This window comes from Nelumbo nucifera, chromosome 1 (genome assembly GCF_055504915.1).
Source record: "Nelumbo nucifera cultivar China Antique chromosome 1, China Antique-T2T, whole genome shotgun sequence".
Classification (NCBI taxonomy): Eukaryota; Viridiplantae; Streptophyta; class Magnoliopsida; order Proteales; family Nelumbonaceae; genus Nelumbo; species Nelumbo nucifera.
In genome coordinates this window covers 179,119,778-179,133,139 of record NC_142649.1, presented here as the reverse complement: position 1 = coordinate 179,133,139, position 13,362 = coordinate 179,119,778, and the positions used below count along the sequence as shown (strand labels likewise).

General features: G+C 40.4%; 2 protein-coding genes across 4 annotated transcripts; one reads left to right on the top strand and one right to left on the bottom strand.

The window, feature by feature from the left end:
• Positions 1–757: 757 nt before the first annotated feature.
• Positions 758–4,442, top strand: LOC104600338 (pentatricopeptide (PPR) repeat-containing protein). Its single transcript, XM_010263228.3, has one exon. The coding sequence runs from the start codon at positions 819–821 to the stop codon at positions 3,744–3,746; it is 2,928 nt and encodes a 975-aa protein (XP_010261530.1). The 5' UTR covers positions 758–818; the 3' UTR covers positions 3,747–4,442.
• Positions 4,443–7,128: 2,686 nt separating this feature from the next.
• LOC104600339 (putative polygalacturonase) lies at positions 7,129–12,995 on the bottom strand. 3 transcript variants are annotated; one of them, XM_088895443.1, is made up of 7 exons: positions 12,777–12,995; positions 12,504–12,623; positions 11,329–12,343; positions 10,539–10,659; positions 9,333–9,507; positions 8,218–8,288; positions 7,129–7,911 (listed from the first exon to the last, which is right to left on the bottom strand). In XM_088895443.1, the coding sequence occupies exons 3-7, from the start codon at positions 11,662–11,664 to the stop codon at positions 7,271–7,273; spliced, it is 1,344 nt and encodes a 447-aa protein (XP_088751569.1). In that variant the 5' UTR covers positions 11,665–12,343; positions 12,504–12,623; positions 12,777–12,995; the 3' UTR covers positions 7,129–7,270. The 3 variants fall into 3 exon arrangements, with proteins under 3 accessions (XP_088751569.1, XP_088751568.1, XP_088751570.1); XM_088895442.1 differs by having other exon boundaries at positions 12,705–12,983; XM_088895444.1 differs by having other exon boundaries at positions 12,512–12,623; positions 12,777–12,977.
• Between the last annotated feature and the right edge of the window lie 367 nt (positions 12,996–13,362).

Below are 13,362 nucleotides of genomic sequence, written 5' to 3'. Positions count from 1 at the left end.
TATATTTTCCAAAACCGGTTCAGAGGGGTCGATTTAAGTCCCGACTACCCCCTGAACCATGGCCTGACCTAATACACCCCTTGTAGGGGCGTATCGGAAAGGCCCTGTTACGATATATATCGACCGATACAGGCCAATACATAACGATATGTTGAACCTTGGATAGACCTATTCATCAAGCATGAGTTGTCCTACGATGCAATAGTGCAAATTGGGTTCAGGCCGGGTCGAGTCAACTTGACAATGCTCATTAGCACCATTCATCCCACATTGAACCAATCGGATCTGCTCCTAACATAATGTGCTTCACACTAACCTCACAACCTGTCCTGGCCACACATGGGGGAACATCTCCCATACTTTTATTTATTATTCATGAGGAGATATTCTCGTGGGATGTGGCTGTGAGGTTGGTGTGAGGCATGCTACGTGAGGAGCTCAATGTTGAGTGAGAAAGGATTTTCTCCTCCCACATAAGCGCCTCGCATGCACACCCACTGTGCATTGAAAGGAACGGGATCTGCTCCTAACACAGGGGCGCCTCACAGGCATATCCACCGTGTATTGGGAACATCTCCTTAACTTATAAGAAGTACGGGAGATTGTTCCCAATGCATGGTAGGATGTGCGTGTGTGATCGGTGTGAGGACCATCCGATCCCCTTAAATCACGTACATTTGAAGGAAAATACAAAATAGGACCCGAATCCGATGGGTTTGGCATAGGAACGCCGAGTCGCCGACCCAAGCACCAAAATCTTGATAGCGAGCGATCTAGCTAATCGTCTGGATAACCTTATCCATTTTTGGCGGCAATGAATGCTATTCTACTTTCCGTTTCTTCTTCCCGATCCAACGACTCCCAACGACTTCAAGTCCCCTTCTTACTGTCGAATTTCTATGGAGAAAGCTGCTTCATCTAATCACCTCAACTCCTGTATTCCTCGTGACCCATCCGTCGGCAAGAGAAAGAGAACAGATTCTATCAGCTCTCGTGTTCGTGGAGTTGCATACACCTCCGTCGAAAGACCAGTTTCTGCCTCTACCCCTTCTGTACTTCCTCCTTCGTGGTCTTCTGCTTCTTCCCGTAAATTTTCGTCTTCCTTGTGTACCTCTGATTACTTGACAAACTCAAATTCTCCGGATCCAATCAGACAAATTCAAACCCCGGTCATAAAAACGGCTGGATGGCGGAACTGGGATACATTTGTAGAAGATTTTATTGGAATGTACTTGGAAGTTGGTGATTTTCGATCAGCTTCGTTGGTTTTCTTGGTGGGTTCTGACCGAAGCTCCATTACATGGAGCTATATGGTGGAAGAATTCCACAGAGCAGGGGCTAAACCACATGAACTTCTTCAGGCTTTCGCGGATTTGCATTCTAAAGGAGTTATATTTAGCACCAGAGCTCTCACTGCAGTTCTAAGGATCTGTGCAATTTTGATGGATTCATGGTTGGGAGTTGAGATCCACGCATGCCTGATCAAGTGGGGTTTTGATTCTGATGCCCATTTAAGGAGTGCCCTCATGAATTTTTATGCGAGCAGTTGGGGTGTAGACTATGCAGAAGAAGTCTTCCACGAAATGCCCGATCAAGATGTTCTCGTGTGGAGTGAGGCAATAGCAGTAAGCGCACGGAGTGGGTTGCTAGTGAAAACTCTCCAACTGTTCCGAGAGATGCAATTTTCGTGTGTAAAAGCTAACAGTTTTACGATTGTCAAGGTTTTGCAAGCCTGTGGAAACTTGGAAGCTCTCAAAGAAGGACAACAAATCCATGGACATGTTATTCGATCTGGCCTGGAATCGAATTTGTCATTATGTAACTCCCTTATAAGCATGTACTCCAAGAACTCCGAACTCGAACGAGCAAGAAAGGTTTTTGATTTTATGCAAGATCCTAATTTGACCTCTTGGAACTCAATCATCTCGGGTTATGCTTTAACTGGTCACCTTGATGAAGCGTGGCAGCTATTCCAGCAAATGCGATCATCGGAGAAGCGACCAGATTTGGTGACTTGGAATTGCTTATTGTCAGGGCATGTCCTTCATGGGTCCTACAACACATTGCTCGTAATTTTGCGGAGAATGCAAATGGAAGGTTTCAAGCCAAATTCAACTACCATAACAATTCTCCTCCAGGCAATTAGCGAAATGGGGTCGCTTGATTTGGGGAAAGAAATCCATGGGTATGCGTTAAGGAATGCAGTCGAGCATGATATATATGTGGGAACTTCCGTTATAGACATGTACATAAAGAACGGTAGCCTAATTAATGCTAGGTCAGTGTTTGATACAATGAAGAAAAGAAACATTTTTGCCTGGAATTCATTAATTTCAGGTTATTCCTTTATGGGGCGTTTTCAAGAAGCTCTGGAGTTATTGAAGAGGATGGAAACAGAAGGAATCAAACCAGATTTAGTGACATGGAATGGTCTGATTTCCGGGTATGCAGTGCAGGGACGTAGTAAGGAAGCTTGGGCCGTCATCCGTCAAATCAGCGCTTTGGGAGTGAAGCCTAATGTGGTTTCCTGGACGGCTCTTATCTCAGGCTGTTCTAAGAATGGGAACTACAGAGACTCGCTTAACTTCTTCATCCAAATGCAGCGCGAGGGCATTAAACCAAACTCAGCCACCGTATCTAACATCCTTCAGTCCTGTGCCGCCCTGTCTTTATTACAAAGTGGCCAGGAGATGCACTGTCTCGCAGTCAGAAAGGGTTTCGATGAGGATATATTTGTAGCTACAGCCCTTATTGATATGTATAGTAAGGCAGATAGTTTGGAGTATGCCTATAGGGTTTTCCTAAAGATTCAGAACAAAAATGTAGCCTGCTGGAATTCTATGATTATGGGGTTTTCCATTCACGGCCTTGGCAAGGAAGGTGTTCTTCTTTTCACTGAAATGTGTGAAGCGGGTGTTCAGCCAGATAGTATAACCTTCACAGCCGTTCTCTCTGCCTGCAAAAATTCAGGTTTAATTGATGAAGGGTGGAAGTACTTTGATAGCATGAGCAAGGATTACAATATAATCCCTACACTTGAACATTACTCATGCATGGTTGATCTCCTTGGCCGATCTGGGTATTTGGATGAAGCTTGGGATTTTATACAGTCAATGCCATTAGAACCAGATGCTAGCATTTGGGGTGCCTTACTTGGATCATGTAGGATCCATAAGAACATTGAATATGCAGAGATTGCAGCAAAGCATCTTTTCAAGTTAGAACCATTGAATTCTGCAAATTATTTGTTGATGATAAGTCTATATGCCACTGCAAATAGATGGGAAGAGGTAGAGCATCTTAGAGATTTGATGGGTGTTGTAAGAGTGAACAGCAGGGCCGGATGGAGCTGGATAAAAATTAATCAGAGAATCCATGTTTTCTCCACTGAAGGGAATTCTCACCCAGATATAGGAGAGATATACTTTGAACTGTATCAGTTGGTCTCTGAAATGAAAAAATTGGGATATGTTCCTGATACCAGCTGTGTGTTTCAGAATATTGATGAGGAGGACAAAGAGAAAATTTTGATGAGTCACACAGAGAAGTTAGCAATGACCTATGGATTGCTAAGAATGGATAATGCTCGGCCAATCAGAGTGATAAAGAACACTAGAGTGTGTGCCGACTGTCATACAGCAGCTAAATACATGTCTCAGATAAGTAGAAGAGAAATTTTCCTCAGAGATGGTGTTCGTTTTCATCGATTTATGAATGGCAAGTGTTCTTGCAATGATTTCTGGTAATGAAGTGTATAATGAGGTTGCAAGTGCTCTACCACCTCAATTGCAATTTTGCTCCTTTTAATCATTTTATGGATGGAAATTTTCCTGCAATAATAGTTGGTGTTTATGTTAGCCACTAATGTTCAGTATTTCAATCCTGCAACAAAGTGTAGCTCAACCGCAACCACAGTGGATAAGCAAAAAGGATGCTGCCAGAGGAATGTGCTATCTGGTCGAAGATGAATATCTCCAGTTAATGGTTCAAAAAATTTAAGTACATGCTGCAAACAAAGACCAATATTGAAGGAAAAAGATGTAAGCAATGCTAAAATGCATGCTATGGGATTCAAGAAATTAAATATCCTATCTGATACAGTGTTTATGCTTTACATGGGCTGGACTACTGACCTTCACATGGAGAGGTTGCTAGATTGGTGTTAGAAAGCGTTAATCTTAACGAAATTATGAAATTATTGAAGTTATAGCAGAAATATAAAATGGAGATTATGGAAAAGTAACTGGCTTATCCAGATGGGTTAAAAGTATTCATACAACAGTATGTTAAGAATTTGATCAGGCGTAAGAGGTCTATAGTTGTAAAAGTTATGGCAGAAAGGACAGGTCCTTTTTTGAACTCCTTTAACCTCTGTCTTGTAAATCTGTTTTCTTTGATTCGGTTGTAATCTGCTTTTGTATATAAAACAGTTATTTCTAGTATTTTTAATTGTATATATTATATTTGCTCAAGTTCACTTTATTCTCATGCGGTTGTGTGGACTTGTTTCAGTACTCTCAGTGGTGTAGAATGCTTTTGAAAATTTTGTGTACTTTTCAAGCGACATATGGGGATGGAAAGTATGGGGATTCTATTTATTTTGGTTGAGCCAAAAGCTGTATGGTCGATCCTTAACCAAGTAAATGAGGTGGTATGTACCACTTGATACATTGTCATGAAACACAGTTGTCCAGACATTGATTACTTAATATTTTTATCAGCAACAGTGAAAATATCAAATAGAAACCCCTGCTTAGTGAAAATATCAAATACCAACACATATGAACATGAACAACAGGCAGCACAACGATGACATATCCCTCCAAAATAGCTCCCAAACTCTGTTGTTGTACCCAGGCCCCACTGTCTACTCTTCTGCCTTCTTGAGCAAGAGAGTCAGCTAAACTAATCAGTAGTCCAAGGGTTCCACCTGAATAGGATATTCAGGGTGAATATGCCAACTTTAGTCCTTGTGAAAAGGCAATTTATTTTGTTCTCAGATAATTGCCTTCCCTAGCTGATCTTGAGAAACTCAAGAGCATAAAACCTTCATGGATTCCTCAAACTCCACCCACCCCATAAGGACATAGGTTGCCTAGACAGAACCCGTCAGAGTAACCTTAATCAGTCCAAGCTCAGTTTCTACCAAACCTTGATTATTTAAATTAATGACTGTAAATGTATTTAGGCTCAGTTTGGAAGGAGTACAAATGCAAATATGTAGAGTGCAAAACCTTGTATTTTGTATTATTTTATATGCATTTGCACTGTACATATTTGCATTTGTACTCTTTCCAAACTGAGCCTTAACAACAGATGGTGTCCATGAGATCACAAATTCTAAGTTGTTTAATAGTATGAAGAACTCGCTTTCCAGCTCTCTAGATTTACGCACAAGAAAAGAAGTTAATTTCTGTTTCATCTGATATTGCAAGTCACATAATTTATTTTCATGTCCATGTTTTGACTCTGCTGTTCTTGTAGACTATTAGCATGACAAAGTAACATTTACATTAAACTAGATGGATAATGCAATTCACCTTCTCCCATTACATGTCCACCTTAAATGATCACTGTAACATCTTGAAAGTGGTAAAAGGTGGTGACTATTACCTAAAGCAGATTCAGTTTATGTAGGACCATAATGACCTGACGCTAAAACCTCGTGAAAGACAAAAGGCTAGTACGTTATAGTGAACCATTTGATCAATCGTCGTCATCTTGTTGGCTGAAGCATAAGTGGTTTATTAAATGTTATGTTGAGATTCACACGTGACTAGTGTATGGAATGAAGAGAGCCCTTAATGAAAGTCACAAGAGACTCATATACAAGAGTGGCCCATAATTCAATAATTTAGCGGTGTTATCTCTTATGTGGAGGTCGGTCCTACGCACATGCTTGTGTACCCGCCCCCTGGTTTTATGAACTGTCTATAACATGTTATAATCATGAAAGTGGTGTGGTTTATGAGCTGAGGTGTTAGGTCCATTAATTTTATGCCACCATATTTCACAGTCCAAATAAATAGGCATATGAATTGACCACGCTAGGAAGTCTTGATTCTTGAACCCAACTTCATTCCTAATCGGACATCATTCGTTTAATTGCAACCTCTTGACCTCTGTTAATTATAGAGCACTAGTTACAAAAATACTCAACCCAACAGAGCCTCACACCAAATATTTGAGGCTGATCAAACAAATCCAGTTATGTCATTCCACTTAATCGAAGGTCACATCTTTTCTAATGGCAGTTCTTCATTTCTTTTCCCACTGCTTCATGCAAGTTGCTCAAGGGTCTCATAAAGCTCGATCAAAGTGTAGTTGAGGACAAGGTTCAATCGAGTAATGAGGCGAATGGGTGTGCTAGAAATGAATTGTTCTTTTCATTCTGAGGTTGTAGGTAGAGTTGACTTTCAGTCTTTCATTGCGTAGAGCTCTGAACAATTTGAAAATACAAACTCTTGCGGAGATATCTGTCATTACATGGGTTGGAGTCTACATTTCTTCCCTGTCATACCCAATTCTGATGAAATGCCTTGGAATAATATTGCATTGACTACTATTACGAGTACACTGGCTGATGACTCCGTCCTCTTGACGGGCTGTTTCTGTATTTGACTTGGGAAACTAAACTAGGTATTTAGGTTACATAAAAAAATACAACACTTATCGTTTTGTAATTTCAAAAGAAGATAAACAATATTACATTCATCAGCCGGCTCCTGTGTTTAATCCATTTTTTATTATTAATATCGAATTTTGCACAATATGAATATGAATATATACATATATATATATATAGTCGATCTATGCATATTTCAAATTTAAGAAGTATGTATTATTTTGTTCCTAACTGAATTGAAATTAATTTTAAAAGTATGGTACCTAATTTGCATATTGAAAGTCAGACTGTCCTAAGGTGAAATTAGGTCTGAAAAGCTGGCCCAAACCATACCCACAGGCGAACAGGAGTGGAGAACCGGTTACAATCCACCAATTGTTGAAGACCGGACCCATAACGCTCAGTTATCTGCCCATGAAGTATGGTCCATTCGAGTTTGGACATGTCCAAACTTTGCAATTGCATTGAAGAGTTAAAATGGATAGGCATTTGCACTAATTGGATTGTCATTCAAGTCAACACATTGCATTTGCATTGTATAGGATCAACAGAGTTACAAGACTGCATTGCATTGACACAGACTCATTTCAATTAAATAGTCATCCTTCTGTTGCCAAACGAACAAATTCAGAGTTGTACATTATCTCAAAAAGGAACCGAACAGGAACCAGTCCCACTTTTGCTGATTAGTTCCGAGCACGGCCAGGGGCTTACCTCAAAAGCAGCCCCACTGACATCAGAGCACTTCCATGGGGTAGTTCCTGGCACCAACACACCACGAAGGTTGATATTGGAGAGACAAATCTCTGTAAACGGTGAATTCTTCAAGCCCTGTATCGACCCAGACTGCTGAACCTGCACACCCCACACATTCTTGATCGTAATCCCTTTGACAACAGGGAGAGCGTTGGGATTGAAATTGTCATCTGGATGGTCCCCGACATCCCCTGCAATCTTTATTCCTTTTCGTGCATTCTCCATGTACACATCTGATACTGTAATATTTCTTATGAAACCGCCCCTGCCAATATTTGTCTTTATATGGATACCAACACCCATTTTATATAGATTTATGTTCTCCGCCAAGACATTCTCCACTCCACCAGAGGTTTCACTTCCAATTGCAATTCCAGCAAATGGGGATGAACCTGTCACCCGCCGGATGGTGATGTTGGAGCTAGGACGGCCATAGGCAATGCCATATTCATCCCACCCACTTTTCACTGCCACCATATCATCTCCTGTAGCAATGTACGAGTCCTCTATGCAAACATTGGAGCTGGAATCTGCATCAGACAATAGTGAACTCATATTGATAAATTACAAAGACTTTCCAGGTAATAGGAATGTTTATATCCAATATTGTAACAAGCCATCAATGAATCATGCTAGCCATCTAAGGTTCCACATGACCATCAGACATAATTTCATTTATTTCCCAAAAGCAAGCAGTGGATTTGAGGATTAAGATGGGTAATTATGCCAATTTTCGAGCTATCAGATCCAAGCCCCCCTTCCCTGGCAGACTGTATCACCATTGCTTCAGACTATATGATCAATTTCATATTCATGTATCACCATTGAGCAGTTACCTGGATCAATTCCATCAGTGTTGGGCGAGTCACCTGGAGCCAAAATGGTGACGTATCGGATAACAATATTGCTGCAAAGTAGAAAGATGGGCAAGTAAGCCAAACTCATCAAGAAATTACTGTTCTTACTACTTTTCATTACTTCAAGAAGAGAAATACCAGTTAAACGATTCTTTTTTTTCTGTGATTAGTTATACAATTATTCAAGCTATGATTTCTGTAGCCATAGTCTAGACCATCATTTTTTTAGGAAACTGTAAGGTAAAGTATTTCATTAAAAGCCAAAAAACAAGATACAAGGATAGCCCCTGTATAATGAAATTCTGTACAGGGGAAAACCAATCTGACCCAATTACAATAAGCCCAGTAGCAACCAAAATTCTTATAAATTCCTGACAAGAAGAAAATCCGATCAAGAAAAGAAATTTGTCTGTTTTGTACAGAGAGTAATTTGCCAACTACGAAAACACAATGCCAAAAAAACAACTAGAGATATGCAATTGAGATGAGTCACATGCATGTTAGCATGTTGTAGGACATTATGTGATACACTTGAATGTGAGATAGGCTGACTGGTTTTTAGTAAATGATTTTTTTCCCTTTGTTCATGGTAAAAGATGGGCTGTTGGAGGGCATGGGCATTCCCTGCCAAAAATTACTTATAGCTTCTACACTCCATTGCTTCTCAACAGGGGCCTTGAGAGTAGAGAGGGTTTCAGGGGAAAGATCAAGCATATCAATCATCTCACAAACACATACTCAAATGGTCAAACCTGTCCTAGCAAATGTCCACTCATCCTCTGAGCCATTCCCACTTCATCTCATTTTTCTCCATCTCCAGCAGCCAAACTGGTATGGATGTTGAGTGGCAACCCAGTTTAGGCCAGCCAGTATCTGCTTTTCCCTGATCCCAGTAATCTTAGGAGGTATTCCAGGCTATAAAATAATATGCTTTGACAGAGGTTACAACCAAAATCATATTTCCTTTTCTAAGCAGAATATAGGAATACACTAATATGTCTATGCATTAATTTAGGACTTTTTAAGAAAAGTAAAGAAATTCATTAAGGTCTAATAAGATGTAAAGTTGCAAAGTCATTTTCTTTAATTGTTACCTGGAATAAACAGGATGGATGTTCCAGAAGGGAGAATTGCGGAAAATCACATTGGAAATGATTATGTCTTTCGAATTCATAAATTCAATGAGATTTGGTCTTGTGTACTGGAGTGTTCTTTGCCTCCACATGTTCCACCAAACATCACCTTGGCCATCAATTGTCCCATTCTCACCTGCAAAGAAACTAATCATTTTACTGAAAGGAGTTCAGATCTGGCTCCTCACACAGCACGCCTCACACGAACCTCACAGGCACATCTCACCATGTATTGGGAACATCTCCCATACTTATTTGTTATTATTCATGGGAGATGTCCCCAATACACGGTGGGATGCGCCTGTGAGGTCAGTGTGAGGTGCGCTGTGTGAGGAGAAGATCCCAATTCTACTGAAAGGAGTATAATTGATAAATGACATTTTGTATTAGAAAAAAGTGCAAGTTCTGGATTTGATATAACACTCCAGATTCATCACTAATTGAATAGCCCAAAAATAGTTAAGGGTAAAAGAAAATCCATTGAAGTGGAACCATCAACTACTTAGGTTGTTAATGTCATTTTCTTGGTTAAGTCATCTGGTATGACAGTTCTGCCCAGTTTTTAACAATTATCCTATTTGCTGTACAGAACAGACTGGCACGACTCAATCCACCCTCAACTCAGTCCTAACATCTGGTCCAGCTTTTACAGTACTGGTGTGGAGCATGTTCTGCTATATGACCTGACTAAGTGCATGTTTGGCACCAATATGTTTCACAATTATTCTGTTTCACCAGCTTGCCACACAGAAAAAATGGAAACACTCTTCAATTCTGTTCAGAAAGCCACTTTTGGGGGAAAAAAACCATTGCTGCAATGATTACATATTGTGATCTATGACAAGAGGGGTTTCTCAAATAACTAAAATGGCATTTCTCGAATCACCAAAGTGGTGTGGCACATTAAAATTTGAAAAAGATGACAGCTTTTCTGAGATATCATATGAAATAGTCAAAGCACTCTATACACCCAATCAGCATGCATCTAGACCAAATAGGCTTTTTCCATGTCCTTCAAAAAAACGGGGGGGGGGGGGGGGGGGGGGGGAATGCAATATGTAATTTCACTATAATAGTAATTAAAATGAAAGCCATAAACTAGTTTTTAGTAACTAGCATATGTAGTAAACACAAGCAGAAAACAGGGAAATATAAGTTGGAAATCACCTGTGATGATTACATCATGAATCCCATCCCCGTGGATAAAACTCATATACCTCCCTCCAGGCAGTTCCCTCCCCCTTCCATAAGAAGGCAAGGGGTCTATCAAGGGCCAATTCCATGTATCCTGTATGGTCAAGTATGGAGGAGAAAGTTAACAAGATGAAGACATTAATTAGAATTTATGGTCTTGTTTTATAACATTTATCCAGACAATCTCAAATAGTTGATTAGATCAAGCGCTTGATAAACTCAAGTGGCCAGCTGGAAAGATCTAACATTGAGCGTAAGTGCAATGAAATTACAAATGATCAGGACTGGCCTCAACTAAAGATTAGCTGGTGGAGAAATTTCTAAGACTTCTCATAATATATAAGCTCAATTAAAGTGATTTGTTAACAAAGATGTCTATTTACTCAGGTTATGATAATTCAGGGGAATCTGGCACAAAATGAAGTAGTTAAGTGAAACACCTCCGATGGCATAGAGTATGGAGTTTAACTTTTTAAAAAGAGAGGTTGAGAGGGTTTTGGTGTAATTGCCGATAACTAGTAGTTAAGATGGTCACTCCTCGTTAGTCCTAGAATGGAGACGCGTGATCAAACCCGCCTAAGGTCAGGGGACCTCACATGCACGGTGCACCCTGCTCTAATGCTCTGCCCCCACCTTTTCTTTTTTTGGCATTACAGGGTGATGATGGTGAAATTTAACCAAACAGAAAAGAGTACCAAGTAACACGGATGTGGAGTGAAAACATACAAAAAGAGTGCATTGCATCGAAGTGCTTAGTGCTTACCCGAGTAGCTCTAATGACGGCATCCCTAGCCAAGTACAGAGTCATGTGACTGGTCAGGTTAAAGCTCTCGGTAAGGTAAACGCCTGGAGGTATGTAGAGAAGCGTGCCGCCTCTCCTCCTGAGATGTTGAATCCGATATATCGCTGCCCGAAACGCTTGCGTATTCAACGTATTCCCATCACCGACACCTCCGAAGTCGGTAATAGAGATCTTATCGCTCCGGTATCTCATCGGTACAGTCCCGGAGCATGTTATCACGTCGCCGGCGGCGGACGTAGATTTCAGGAATGGCACAATGAACGAAAAGCATAGTAGGGAAAGGAGATATCGAAGCATTTTTTTCCCTCTTTTCCCTCACTTTTGTGTGGAGGGTGTGAGTGTGATTGGAACCTGCCTGACGGAAACTACGATCGTCTGAGAAAAGTTTTAATGACAGGAAACGAATGAAACAAAGGTTTCCTTTGTTAATGAAAATAAATTATTTACGATAGCAAGAGAGATCACTACGAATCTTATGAAAAATGAAGAGCGGCGCAGGACGGCAGGATAAGAAACTAAGAACTCAAGACTTATAAATGGAAGAAACAAACAGATGAAGTGAATAGCCCCTTTTTTCTATTTTTGGTAAGATACAGATTTGCAAAATAAGAAAGCTGAAAGCCACGGGAGTTGGAAACTGGAAAGCGAGATTATACTCAAGTTTACCGGCAGAAATCCCAAAGACAAAGCTCCAAAATGTAGTTATTTCTAGAAAGATTACTAAGGAGAAACCTCCAAAGTCCAAAGTGAACTTAAGGGACGGAAGATTTGTGGGAAATGCGAACAAGCTCCAAAAGAGATGTCGACTGAAGTGGACAAGTATGCATCGACAAACTTCTCGGTGATTTTGGTGGTCTGCAAGTGTAAACAAAGGGGGAAACCGAAAGGAGGTAAAGAAGCACTGAAAACGGAGGCGGAATCCTCCAAGAAGAAGGCGCCAAGCAAACGGGAAAAGTCGTTAACAACGGCGATCTATCTGCACAAATTAAAGCATTATGATTAAAAGAAAGGGCAAAAACTGAAGTAGGTGATATGGGAAATGCAGCTAATCTTTGATAATCTATAGTTGTTTCAAAGAGTAAAAAACAGTATATATTGCGAAATCAAAAGGAATTATATATAAAAAAAAAAGGTACCCGGAAACCTGCGATGTTTGAGCTGCGACGGAAAGCATCAAATGAATGAGAGATACAACTTAGGGAGCAGGGGGAGTTACAGTCTAAGCAGCGGCTTGTCCACAAGCAGTTGTCTCGATGCTTCAGAGAGAGAGAGAGAGAGAGAGAGAGTTAAGCAAGCGATAAAGCGAATTATATATAAAAAAAAAGGTACCCGGAAACCTGCAATGTTTGAGCTGCGACGGAAAGCATCAAATGAATGAGAGATACAACTTAGGGAGCAGGGGGAGTTACAGTCTAAGCAGCGGCTTGTCCACAAGCAGTTGTCTCGATGCTTCAGAGAAAGAGAGAGAGAGAGAGAGTTAAGCAAGCGATAAAGCGAATTGTATACTTGAAAGGAGCAATCAGCTCGTGGTTGTGTCTCTCTATTAAGCCTCTTCACACTATACTCTGGTGGCCGACACGAGGTCTTCCTCGCCTTCTCGGTTCTTCAGTTCTTTCGTTTCATGACTCGTGAGACAAATATATAAAAAATAATAATAATATAAAGGGAAAAGTACCAATTAGCCCAGATCAGAATTTACTAAGCTCAAGTACAGGGGGAATGGATGTGGTTTATAGGGGGAGAGGGCTAGTTGTAGAGGGAGCTGGAATTCAGAATTCTGCATCGTATGTTTTCGTATTTTTCCCTAATATAAAATGAATAAAAAGCTATCGAGAACGGATGGGCCGGATCTCCTATTAATAAAAAACCGTCTCAATACGTTATTATATCGAATCGGGATTTGCTCCACACAAAAAGCACATTACGGGCTCACACCGACCTCACAGCCTTATTTCACCGTGTATTAGAAAGATTTTCCTAAAACAATAGAAAGTA